This window comes from Rhodnius prolixus, unplaced genomic scaffold, assembly GCF_049639745.1.
Source record: "Rhodnius prolixus isolate KJV_2025 unplaced genomic scaffold, Rpr scaffold_15, whole genome shotgun sequence".
Lineage (NCBI taxonomy): Eukaryota > Metazoa > Arthropoda > Insecta > Hemiptera > Reduviidae > Rhodnius > Rhodnius prolixus.
In genome coordinates, this window is record NW_027411605.1 from 7,656,474 (window position 1) to 7,669,703 (window position 13,230).

The 13,230-nt window shown below is 31.5% G+C and overlaps 2 protein-coding genes and 1 long non-coding RNA gene across 11 annotated transcripts in view; 2 read left to right on the forward strand and 1 right to left on the reverse strand.

Annotated features, from left to right (window-relative positions):
- Window positions 1–12,201, forward strand: part of aux (cyclin-G-associated kinase) — a 41,887-nt gene extending 29,686 nt beyond the window's left edge. For 4 of the 6 annotated variants that reach the window (XM_074129841.1, XM_074129843.1, XM_074129839.1 and 1 more), the window contains 2 exons: window positions 1,030–1,203; window positions 2,882–9,277. In XM_074129841.1, the coding sequence (XP_073985942.1) occupies window positions 1,030–1,203; window positions 2,882–2,971 (264 nt within the window). In that variant the 3' untranslated portion in view covers window positions 2,972–9,277. Of the gene's footprint in view, window positions 1–1,029; window positions 1,204–2,881; window positions 9,278–11,710; window positions 11,767–12,109 lie in introns of those variants that run through there. The other 2 variants (XR_012459107.1, XR_012459106.1) reach the window with 2 other exon arrangements.
- LOC141455039 (uncharacterized) lies at window positions 9,652–11,966 on the reverse strand. The gene is made up of 3 exons (XR_012459112.1): window positions 11,828–11,966; window positions 11,494–11,752; window positions 9,652–10,516 (listed from the first exon to the last, which is right to left on the reverse strand). It is a non-coding gene; the product is annotated as an uncharacterized lncRNA (long non-coding RNA).
- LOC141455032 (polycystin-2-like) overlaps window positions 12,110–13,230 on the forward strand; it is a 55,010-nt gene continuing 53,889 nt past the window's right edge. For all 4 annotated transcript variants that reach the window (XR_012459108.1, XR_012459109.1, XM_074129846.1 and 1 more), the window contains exon 1: window positions 12,110–12,199. Coding sequence is in view for 2 of the 4 variants with exons in the window: in XM_074129846.1 (XP_073985947.1) it covers window positions 12,141–12,199 (59 nt within the window). In the remaining 2 variants the exon portion in view is untranslated. The remainder of the gene's footprint in view (window positions 12,200–13,230) is intronic.

Genomic DNA, 13,230 nt, shown 5'->3' on the forward strand with positions numbered 1-13,230 from the left:
TTGAGAGGCTGTAAGTGTTGTAAGTGCTTGTCCCTGATTCTGCTTATGTTAATGAGTAAAAATGTGTTTTCAAAGTCAAATTCGAGTTCTAGATCGAGATGATGTTTTGTGAGAGGAGAGGTCCGTATCATTAGGAATTTTCGTCTGACAGTCGTGTTGATGTTGATGCAATCTCTTGTTTAAGTACTGGGAAGTTTGGCCAGCATAAGTGGCTTTACAGTTTTTGCAGTCTTTTAGTTTTGTATCTTATGTCAGCACTTTGTTCAATCTTGTAAATTAGTAAGAAATTTTTAAATGCTATTGAAATTTGGAAAAGTGCATCTTGGAACTCTGATAAAAAATGTTTTGTATGATGTCATCATTACTGTTAAACAAGTGGATTCAGTGTTGTAGGTTCATTTTCTTTCATAAGATACATAGCTAACCAAAACAACAAAAGAGGTGATACAAGTGAAATCAGACAAATCAAGACAAGCTTTACACAATTTGAATCCTAATGGATGTGAGACTGAGAGACACTCTCAGAAAGGCGCTACGGTAGCCGAACGGTTGGAGATAGGCCCTCAAATTCTGTATTATAATTATGTATATTTTTAAATTAATTTGTCCCTGGATCTTCTCCCCACTATGTTATATAAATGTAAAGTAAATGAGATAAAGTATGCATATTTTTTGGGATGTGCAATTACTATTTAAGTACTTTACTAACTATTATTGATTATCTAACTTCTTTACAAGTTAAGTATTTAAAGAGACTTCATTTAATTTAATTAAGGCATGAATCAACATACATACTTACATATACATTACAAAAGTGGTTGATACCTTCTTCTTGCGAACTTACGCAGCGATTTTCAAGTCTGCCACATTCATGCAGAATACTTACTTTTTCAATGAATCAGGGACCGCCTTAGTTCGACCAAATATATTCTCTGGTAACTTAGTGCCTTGAAAAGTTGTCAAGCAAGAAATCTATTTTCTCTTGCATTTTTTTCCTTGTTTGATTTCTTGCCTTACTTTTCTTTCCAGGTATTGGATTGGACTGAAGGAAAGACGAATAATATCCGAGCACTGTTGACGTCACTGCATGCAGTGTTGTGGAGTGAAGCTAAATGGACGCAGTGTCACATGCACCAGTTAGTTTCACCGGCTGAGGTAAAGAAAGCCTACAGAAAAGCGTGCATTGCCGTGCATCCCGATAAGGTAATTGTTACAGTTAATTTTTCCTCTTTTTATATATATATATGTACAATCTCTCATATATATATAAGATATGTACATATATATATGTACAATCTCAAACGACCGTCTCTTATCATGACTTTCAATAATTTCCAATATTAAATTACCCGGAAGCTTTGAATTTTACAAAAACGGTAGCTGTCATACCATTAGAATGTTCACCTCATTTTCTCATTTAGATGATCCTGTTAAAGATAGCGTGACCTCTTAAGGCTCCGAAAAGCCCATGAATATTCCCTGAGAAAAAAATTCAAACTAAAGTGACGGAGAGATTTTCGCCTTTATTATCTAATGAAAAAAAGGCAGAAAACTCGGTAAGCCTCCTCGTGCGTTGAACTTCCGTGGGCTGATATTCTTCTAACTTGGAATTTTGGCATCACATTTCACGCTTGTAAATGTCAGTTTAGAGGAGATTTTAAGCTTCACTGCTCCCTAAGAACCGAACTTAAATAAAGTTTCAAAATGTTTCTTTTAAAAGTGTACACAAACATTGCACTTTCCATCAACAGTTAGATCCATTTATTCTTTGAGAGTGCGGCACAAAAGAAATTCTGATGACATTCAATATGGCCTTATACCTCCTCAGCGCTAATCCCGTCTTCCCTTTACTGGAAAAATGTTACGAATAAAAATTCTAAAACTTAGCGTAGCGATGTTCAAGTCTGCCATTGTCAGTAAATGACGTTTACTTGAATCTTAGGAATCCTTTTCGAAAAAAGTGAAAATCCATTGAGTAAAGTAATACTTCCTGTTTAGGGCTTTTGACCGTTGACTTACTGTCTTGCACTTTGGAGCATCCGAACGAAATATAAAGTTTGAGCTTTCTACCGTTTTCCAAAAACCACTTTTTCAACTGAAGGCACCAAAACAAAATTCTTGGTAAAGTCTCTATTTCGAACATTTGACATGTCGAAACTATTTCTTACCATATTCTTGGGAACAAAAGTAAAAAATTAATAATCCGGATATTTTATTCGTGTCTTCTGTTTTACTTCTTTTTGTTCATTATATACTCGTACATTATGATGACGAATTGCGATTGTATCAAAATTTTAATTAGAATCTTCGTTAGAAATAAATGTTTTGAGAGCTCACGACAAAGCTAAATATTTTTGCACCTAATATCTAAATTGGGTGGCTCACACTTTGAGTTCCAAGGTTAACAAAGTATTTTGCGTTTAAAAATTGTTAGAAGCTAACAGTAGCCCTGTTTATCTTGTAAGTTGGTAATTACAATGAATTCAATAGAGGTTCTATAATGTCCGTTTTGGAGAAAGGGATGAAGAGAAAAAGACTCGCGGGAAATGCGAATCTAATGAGCACCAGAGATTCCTACTGCTTTCTCTTACTAAATACTCATCGATCCCACTAAAATGACATTTTGGAGGGAAAACAAACCCCATCATCCCCTAGAATTTCAAATTTAGAAAAAACATTGGAACCATTTTCGGGGAAGGGAGAGAAAAAAATTAAAAATGCATTTAGTAAAAACTAAATTGTTATTGTTTCCTATTGAGGAATATTCTTGGTAATCAAAATTTTACAAGTACAATAATAAGAATATGCAGTACATTATAATTGTACCTTAAAAAAAATCTGTTTGTGTTAATTTCCATTCTCTTTCTTCTTGTTTTCCCAGCACATTGGAACGCCGAATGAAAAACTGGCAAAAATGATTTTTATGGAATTGAATAACGCTTGGAATGAATTTGAAAAGGAGATGGCCTAAAATTGCTCCAACAAAACTATTATATTCTTAAACAACCACTAATGCATCACGTACTTATAAGTATGTTTTAAAAGTATTTTAGATGATCAAGAAAAAACCGTTACTTAAAGAATTATTTTAGCGAGTACAGAAATAACAAGAGTTATGTTTACAAATTGAAGACTCGTATGCTTATTCCATAATATCTTCCGACATTCTAAAGTTGTATTTAATATATATATATATATATATGTACAATATATATATATATATTTCTTTTTGTAATGAAAAATAAGCGGTAGAAGAGATGTTAAAATTGAGCTCCAATATTTATCAGGCTAAAATCACATTTAAATTATGTCATAATTATAAAATTTGGGGCCGATTGTTAGGGAGGGGCCGATGCCTTTGTTTTTCATTTCTGAAAAAAACAAGCAAACATGTAATTAATGAAATGAAAAACAAATAAATTAGAAATTTCTTTTGAATAATTTAAGATAAAGATAATTTGAGGATTGTCTTAAGTTGGCCAAATTGATTTTAATTTCTTTTATATTACAGTCCCAAAGTAACCCACACTTTAAAAGATTTAATGTAATACAGTAATCTAAAGATTTAAATTTTTGTGCTTTTTAATCTTTCTTTCTGGTGGTAAAAATGAACAAGAAAGCTTTTTCTAGAATTTTCTAATAGAAATTTTTAATAGTTACATCCGTTGTGAGGACCTCCGTGTTAAAATAAAATAAGTTCATATATTACGGTTTGAGTGCGCTGTAGTACTTTCAAAAAGTCCCTAATTGTTCTAAAAGGTGGATAACATTAAGCAACATTTAAAGGTTCCGAACTTTTGAGGGGTATTCTGCACTGCTACCAACAGATATTTTGTTTGGATGCTAGGTGAGACACCTTCTAAATCGCTTGCAGAGTTCTCTAGGCAATTTTATAAAGTGGAAGTTAGAGATAGGCCTTTCTGGTACATCTTGCTACCCTCTAACGCTCTGTTAATGTTCTGAGGAAATTCCCATAAATTAAGGGTAGTTGACTCTCCAGAGAAATTATAAGAAGAATAGAGAAACCAAGTTACCCTCACTCTGCAATGTCATTTTCTAAAGCTGGTACCTAAAATGAAGAAGTTGGAAATGTTAACGAGAATGAAATGTGATAATCAATATCTTGTTATGTGTTCACCGATTCTCTCCCAGGGGCATATACATCCCTCAACATCTGAAAACTACTTAGTATGTTTAGAGAAATTCTCAAGCCTTCCCTATCTAGCTTTTTTCCGTAAAGCTAATAAGTAAATACTCAGGTAAGGTTACAGCTTATTTGGCTAACTGCTTAAATCTATAACTGCTCGGAGGATTCCTTCTCAACACATCACGATCAATCGATACCATCCAACCTTTGAAACATTTTTGCTTGGATTGGGCTGGGCTATAATTTGCCAAAGCGCCAAACCCAAGTTCTGGGCAACTCTGAGAGTTCGTTTGTTTAAATTGCCGTTCAAGTATAAGAGAGAAATAAAGATGAAAGCAACCTAATATAATGTAAACCCAGTCATAATTCTTGGCCGGAACCGTAAATTATAATCCCATTCATTAGTACTCATACGATCATAACTTTTGGTTTATTTATCTATTATTGATTTAAAGTTCTGTAAAAAAATTGCTTAACTTGGAAGCTCAAGTTAAACCAAACAATCAAAAATTATTAAGAGTGGAAAAAAGAGTAGCTTTAATTAAAGCAATATTGAATTATTAAATCTTGGGCCTAACTGTCTTTAACATTACTGACTCATTACTAGGATAAATTAATATTAAATTTTGTCTGAATTTTGTATGGTGGCAGACGTAAAGAAAAAGAATCGTTAACTTCAACTCACCTGAGCTATTTGAAGAAAGTTTTAAAAATGGATTCTTTTAGAATTTTCAAACTTTTGTTGAAGAAAAAAAGGGAAGCGAGAACTAACCTGGAAAAGACAATTAACTTTAATTCTGAAATTAATTTTAATGACGAACAAATCGCCTGATTTTCTGTAAGTAATGTTCATTAATATCCCAGAGTTTTTACAGAATCACTCTATACCCATTGTAGATGTAGTGAAACTAAATTCGCCTAATGATTTCTGAAGGCGAATTCAACATCATTCAATTTGGAGTAAAAACATCTTTAGCGTCGGAGATATATTTCATGCACGGCTTAGCTTTTATTCAATATCCTGGTATATATTGATATAGCACGCTGGGAAATCGTGAGGGAGAGATGAAATATTCACAGGTGCATATTGAGATGTAATTTAAATGTGAGGAAAGATTTTCATTCTTGGATGTCTGTTCAAACTTATAGGTACTTAAGAAAACGACTCATAATTTGAGGCTAGCAAAAAGAGAACAAGAAAGATAAGTCCTTAGGGCTAAAGACTGAAAAAGCTTTTACTGTTATATTTAAAAGAATTGTTTATTTCTTAATGAAGAAATTAGTTATGTGGTTTGCGTATTGCCTTACCACGTGGAGATCCTGGGTTTGAATCTAGCAGCTGGCTTGCAGATTTTTCTCTCTGGAAGCTTCTTATAGCTAACTGTCCAGTGATGTTTGTGATGACAGTGTTGTTTGCAACGAGAAAGCACTGTTCAGAAGCCGGCTGTGGATTGAGAACAAGCCAATGACCTCAGATGTGACGCGCCATATCTTAAACAAAAAAAAATTTGTTTTCTTACTTTAATCATTGAGGTAGAAGTTCTGGATTGTTTTTTCTTTGACCAGTAATTTCTGGCGCTCAAGTATAAATCCACCTCTAAAGATGAATGAAAGTCCAAAACGGTCAGAGATAAAGAAAACATGCCAACTATGACGATTAAAATCAAATACTTAAGTTTAACTTTGATTTCTGCTTGCCGCTTAATTTATTTTCTTTCTCACTGAAATATAAATCTTAGTTCTATTCATTTATTTTCATATTTTCTACAATAAGGTACTTTTTTATTGGAAGTTTGTTGAGTTAGTAAAAAGGCAACTCTTGGCAGTCTAAAGTAGTGGTGTTTGTATCTATTTACTTATTGATTAATTTTTGAAGTAGCAATCATATAAAAATATGAAAAATAATAAATATTTGTGTTTTTCACTTCAAATTAATTGAGTTTTAAGAAAATGAACATATTAGAATTGAAGTAATTATGCAAAAGAGCAGAAAGTAATGAAGGATCATATTTGCCAACTTAATCTCATTCTTCACTAAATATGGTCGTCATTTATAAATTGAAGGTCGTGTTGAGTTTAATACTAACTATGGACATAACAGAATATTATAGAATAATTATATATATATTTCTTAAATTGTATTGTATTGTTTTTATCTTAAAAAAAAATCCGTGTGTCAGATGAACTAAGTGGTAAAACAGAAATTTTTACCGTTTTGGGTTTCCTGTCTATGGTAATGATAGGCAAACGAAGACTTGGATAAAGCCTTTATGTAATTGTGAATTATTTGACTTGACTTAGTCATTTAAATATTAATAAATTTGCTGTTGTATTTTTAAAGTCTTAACAAATTTCTGGGCACTATTTATAGATTTTTGCCATAAGATTTTTTTCTAATTAAACAAAAAATGAAAGAAAGTAAAGAAGGAGTGAAAGAAAAACTGCACTAGTGGTTGGAATATAAATTTGATGTTCCCGATTCATACTGTAAAACATTGGTTCTAGTTTTACTTTCTCTTGCTCCAATGTTAGAGAAAGCGTTGCGATTGTTCTCAAACGAAAATATTTCTAGGCCCTCAAAATACAAAAAGCGACAGATTTCAGAAAACTCAAAATTACGTTGTTATTATACCAACATGGGTACTTCGACAGGAAGTTACAGTTTAAAGCCTCTAATTCGGAGTAACACTGCTGTTCAACTAGCTTTTCAGTTACCCATCTCATTATTGTTCTATAATTTAAATTTTTTTCATATTTGGTAAGAATCCGTTGTCGAAAAGTAGGGTATCAGCTAGTGGAAAAATCTGAAAATAGTCAGTGTACAGTCAAAACATTATGAACTATGTTTTTCTACAACTAACGCATTTTTTAGCATGCATAACACGCAAATTTCAGTTCTATGAATGGTCTTGTCACAGCTCTGTGCCCAATTCATTGTACCCGAACAGAACAGAGAAACTACTTCAATTTGTTGCCACTGGTAATCGTTCCGTGGCGTACACAGCAGTAGGTTTTTGCACTTCTCAGCCTCCGTTTGAAACAACCTGACTGCAATTTCATATTATCAGTTCTTTGTGTTTATTTATGTAAAAATTTTGCCTTGTCATTTGTTTCTTGTTTGGCAGTCATAATAGAAAACACCTAAGAGCTTTAGCAGTTTTGGCATTGCGGGCTTTAAGGTTTACTTACAAAACCACTTGGTTAACCCTGAGATTGTAAGTCAGTACCTTCAGAAGTCTTACTTATTGAGTAAATGGGGTTGTGACAGCCCAAATTAATGTCATAATGTCTCGTCAATAAGAGAAAACTTTATCCAGAGCCTGGCAGAGTACTGAGAAAATTTCTGGTACCAATTACCTATTAGGTAAAGAATGTATTATAATACTAGGAATTTTCACATTTTTATTGTCAAAGAAAATATTTTATTTTATTTTTTTACAAAATAAAGAAACAAAAAATATAAAAAAGTAAAGAAATTTTATCACTTTCTTTAATTTAAAAAAAATCAGATAAATAAGGCAAATAGATTTAAAAAGTAACATTAGAAATTTTTATAAAAATCAAATTATTTATAAAAATAGGCCTGAATTATTATTAGAACACCATAAAGGAAAGGGGTAAATTAGTTTTTAAACAATTACTTAACAAAGGGCCTATCTATGAAGTGATTTATTGTTGATTTTGTGGAATTGATCCTTTTTTTAAAAACTAATTCTATAAATAAGTGTCTTGTTGTGGTTGATTTGAGTTATTGTGATATCATAAATGATGATAAAGGAAAAATTATTATTTGTAAAATGTTGCCAAAAACGTTTGCGTTGTTAACATAGAGATATTGCTAGTAGGCCAAGAAACACCACAATCATGATCAAACACAACGGTCAACCACAACCAAAATTCTGTTCTGGAACTATGCCTATAATTTTTGCTTAAAATGGTTAAGCCAATTTGCAACACTGGGTTCTCTTTTGGTTTTTACTTTACTTTCCCTTAATGCAAATTCGCTAGGCTACTGCTTACTTAAAATTCGTGTATAAATTGGTAGCTAGGTAGTTTTCGAAACCACGGAAGCAGGAAGGCCCTTCACTGTTTCTGCGCTATTATTTTTTTTGGGGGGGATATAGTAAAAAGGTAACTTAACGTAACTATATGACTTGTCAGTGTTGATGTGGTCTAGAAACATAATATAGTTTTTAGTTGCAAGTGTTTAATGACGGGCCGAAGTGGTGAAATACGACGTATGGAGAATCTTTTCTGGTAGGCTCAAGTAATCTGAACTTGAAACGATTAAAGCAGACACCTCCAACATAGGATATAAAAAGAGATTCCCTTGTAGGGTCACTGTGATAAGTGCTCCTTTAGTTCTTCCGCCAGATTTTAGTGCTTTCTTTCCCCAAATGTGGATTTTATATTCATTTGCCGATTTTATAATTCTGCCACGTATAAAGTAGCCGTAAGGTCTGTTTGTATGGGAGGCAGTAGTGTTTACTGTGAGCACAAATCTTCGAAGGCTCATCTTATCACGTTGTATAAGTAAATGTTGATGATTTCGTTTATAATGATTTCCTTAGGACAGTTAACTTACAAAACATTTTGGTTGATCTTTCTATTTTCTTAGTATATTTATAGATAGTCTTTTTTTATTATTATAAAAGAACATTATTATAAAAACTATATGCGTGTATTACCTACCAGCTTGGTAAACGGCAAATGGAGCTGCTAACGGATCAGGATGAACAAGGTTCGTTAAAAAAAACAATGTTTCTTGGTCTTATTAGGATTCAAACTTGGCACCTTTTTTTGCTAACTACAATCAGTTAATCACTACTTTGAATTTGGCAAAGAAACTTTCGCCCTAATGATCCTCGCCACAAAAAATTCATACATATACTCGTACATGTATAAGCACTTTGAACTTAACCCACATACACCAACTGAACATCATCCTAATAAATCTCAAAACCATATTATTTGTTTATTTTATATCGAATGAAAAATCCAAAAACATTCACATTTTCCTCGCCATGAGCAGTAAAAATATATATGTATATATTTTCAAACACTGGCCATCATTTGTACTCCCCATCCCAAAAATGAACTTTTTGTGTACATTTTTTTTTTTTTTTTCAATTTGTTTATTCATTTGATTGTAAAGCTTTTTTGATTGCTTCAATTTTATCTCCATCTCCTTGATTTTTCCATAAATAGTTTGCTTATGCCCTCTGTTTTTAACTTTAATAATAGTTGACTATTTTAAATAAGAATAAGTATTTTTTTAAATTAAATAGTAATGATTAAAATTATTTTTTTACTGAGCTTTGCTTAAATAAAGAATAAAACATTCCATTCTAAAAAAATAAAATTTGCTGTCTTTTTATAATTTATTTGATTTGTGATAAAAACTATTTATAATTCTCATTTAAATGTCTTTATTTTTGTAAATATTGTAATTTATAAATAGTTAATTATATATTTAATTAGGCTTATATAATGATGGTAAATTAAATAGTCACAATAATTAAATATGTAAACATTAATTCGAAATTTATAAAAAGGAAGAAGTACAATCAATTGGGAAATATAATGGATCAGAATTTATTCCAAAGTAAATGAAGATGAGTAAATAATGAGCTAAAAAGTATTTCGAGAGATTATTTATTAACTAACTATAAATATAATAATAATTGTATATATTTAAGTCACATGAGGATATACACATTTCAGGAAATGTATGTATAGAAAGAGAGAAAGGTGAGAAACAAAGAGAGCTAATAGTTATATTTTATTGATAATGTATAGATGTTATGAACAATAAAAATTGATACACGTAAAGAAAAATATATAAAACATTGTTAAAAATTTTTGTATTATTTATTGTGCCTTTGATATGTAGTTCTCATCCTTTTGCTGTGATGGAGGATTTGTAAGGAAAGTTCATGGTCACCAACCAGTTGAATGGAATTTCTTACTTGTCAAATTTTAGTAATTGTTCGATTAACTCGAAAAAGAGACGATGGGTACTTGCTGATTTGTGTACCTCTTGTTGTTTAATCAACACTTATTCTTAACTTTAAGGAGATTTCTGTACCTTTTGGATAGATTATCCTTTTTGTCTGTTCTGCAATCTTACATATGTATGTGCTTTACAGATATTCATAACATTTGGAATAAGCAATACTTTCATTTTAACCTGATGTAGTGTTAAGTCGGAACTGTAAGTACCACTAGAAAGATCGTTTAAAAGAATTCTTAGAGCTGCAGTCCCCAAAGAATCCACAAAAAAAGTTTACTTGGGAAAACGTTTCGAATAAAATTGGAAGGTACTTGTACGTAACTAGCAGAATAAAACTGTGATTACAGTACTTCTCACTAAAAGAGCAAAGAAAAATTAAACTTAAAATACGCACGAATGCCAAACTTCCTTTTAGTAGCTGTAAGAGTAGGCGCTTTAATGCCACGTAGTAAAACTTAAATCACTTCTTTCTGCCAAATTTTATGAAGATCGTGCAAAGATTATTGATAGATAATAGTTTTAAGAGGGACCTTACATAATAGTTTAAGAGGAGCCCTACATATTAGTTTAAGAGGGGCCTTAGTTTAAGTAGGACAAAGTCCCTTTCTAATGTTGTAAACATCAAGATCCACAAAAGCTATATTCTCATAAAATTTTGAATCGAATGACATTCGAAATTCATGTTAATCGGTTCACTCGTCAATAATTTGAACGATTGCAGTACCTTCCTTAGTATGTGTAAGAGTAGAATTGAACTGTTTGTTATTTAAGGGAGCCCCAAATTCGAGGCAAGATTTACAGTTATTAGAAAAAATGTTTTAAGAGGGAGCCCTAAGTAAATTGGGTTAACTCCTCTCCTATTCAATGTGCAATGTCGAGACCCTTAAAAGGCACATCTACTTGAAATTCCGAATCGAATGACACCTCATTCATGAAAATCGGTGGGCGCGTTTAGTCGCTACGTTGTTTACAAAAATAGGTAACAAGAAGAAAATCTTTGAAAATGCCGTTTTTTGCATCGTTTTTCTCAAAAATTAATTAATCTACGTCATTGCAAAAAAATAATTACAGATATAAACTAGGATATGCCCTTTAGGAAAAAATTATCAAAGTTGGGTGTTTTTTAACACTTTATTCGCAGTTTTTGACGATCAATCCTTACACAACTGTCCCACCGGTCAGTTGTGTTACAGTTGTACTTATGACTTTAATTTTATCTATTTTAGAACTGTGATCCACGTTTAACTTCTCCAAGTTCTTTCTTTACTTCAAACTATGAATTTTAAAATATACCTTATATTAATCCGAAATAGTAATCTAAAGGGATACTTACACAAACTCCTCTTCGACCACTGAAGTATCACAAATTTTAATTAACAAAATATTCAAACAACCGTTACATCCGGTACTATGTGTCGTAATCTGTTCAAACTTATTAGCTTTCATATTTTCAGATTAGTCGAAAGTAGATATTAAGTAGAAAGAGAAAGAGATTAAAGATATAAAATGTCCTTTGCATTCGCCTAGTACTTTTATTGTTGCATTTTCAGGTGCCACCTGAGTTAGTTGCAGCCGATAAAGAAAAAACTGATCTGAAATTGAACAGGTACATTTTATACATATATGTAACTCAAATGAATACGATATATATTTAAATATATACATACATATGTATATGTATATTTTATATACAGTCGAGAGATAGATCCAAAAGTTTTAAAATACTCATTTTATTTATAAATAAATAAATTCAATTTCGAACCACAGGTTACATAAAACTGTTACGCGGACCAGGTTCCACTGGCCTACCTTAAATGGCAATTCTATTGATGTGGCCAAACAAATATAAAAGTCTGAGATAACTGTTGACAGACAGTCTTCTTTCAGTTGACTAATCACACGTGTTTTTGTGTCATTGTTTAGCATGCGCCTTTAACATATGATTGCAGATTCTTTGAAACAAAGTGAGATTATTGAAAAATGACCAACAAAAAAATAACTAAAAACTACGTTAGCATTGACAATTGCACTTCAAAAGAGTAAGTTTTAATTTAAAATTTATTTTATCGTTAGATAAATTGTAAAATATATTTAAATTAATAAATAATTAGGACTTGTTCGATAAATCGTTAGCCATCTGTTACCGAGTGGATTGTTCATGTTATACGGTTATCTGTTCAAAAATTGTATTTATCTATATCATTCGAATTCAGCGACATGGTTTTAACATATTAGTTACACAACACTAGCATTAGTTCTTCTGGTAATCTTAGATTGTCATCACTTCTACTTGGCTGAGGTCACTCTTATTATTAACTCGAACTGCAATGCTTGTCGTTGACTTATAGCACCCAAAAATGCCCAAAACGAATTTTCTCAGAAAAATCATTAAAAAAAACAAATGTTTTAAATACGAAGTTCATTGCAAATGAAGAAGGCATTTAAGAAAAAACTCAGAAAAAGTGAAAAATCCACACTATAATGTGGTATTTTTGGTACTTTTAAATTTTTTTATATACTCTGGATTTTAACAAGACTTTTTATAGAGTAAAACTGTTAAAACAGTAAACAGTTTATAAACTGTTTAGTATGAATCTATTAATCTATGAACAGAAGTTATCTTTCTCTTATTTATTGGACAGACATGTGTAAAAAATTGTAAGTTGAATCTCCCAATGATACCAAAAAACAGAGCTTTTTTATATTCTCATCTGTTACATTGTTAGTTAATAAGTTATTCAATATATGATTTGAAAATAATTTCCACCAAGTGAACTCGTACTCAAACACATAGTTGGAGCTGGTAAATAAACTTATTTTTCCGCTACCCTAGTCGCCAATTAATGTTGTGATATTTACTGTACATGTCAATGATGGAAACCGTTAGCCAAAATGGGCTGAGGACGACAGTAGATGCACGACAGATCTATGAGTGATCAGAAAGTAAAAAAACTAAAGCAGCTCCTACGATATTTTTAAATTATACTGTGGACATTATTATACTTTCCTCTTGTCGTTAACATTGCCAAATCAGAATTTGAAGCCCCAAACTTTTCTATCTTTCGATTTC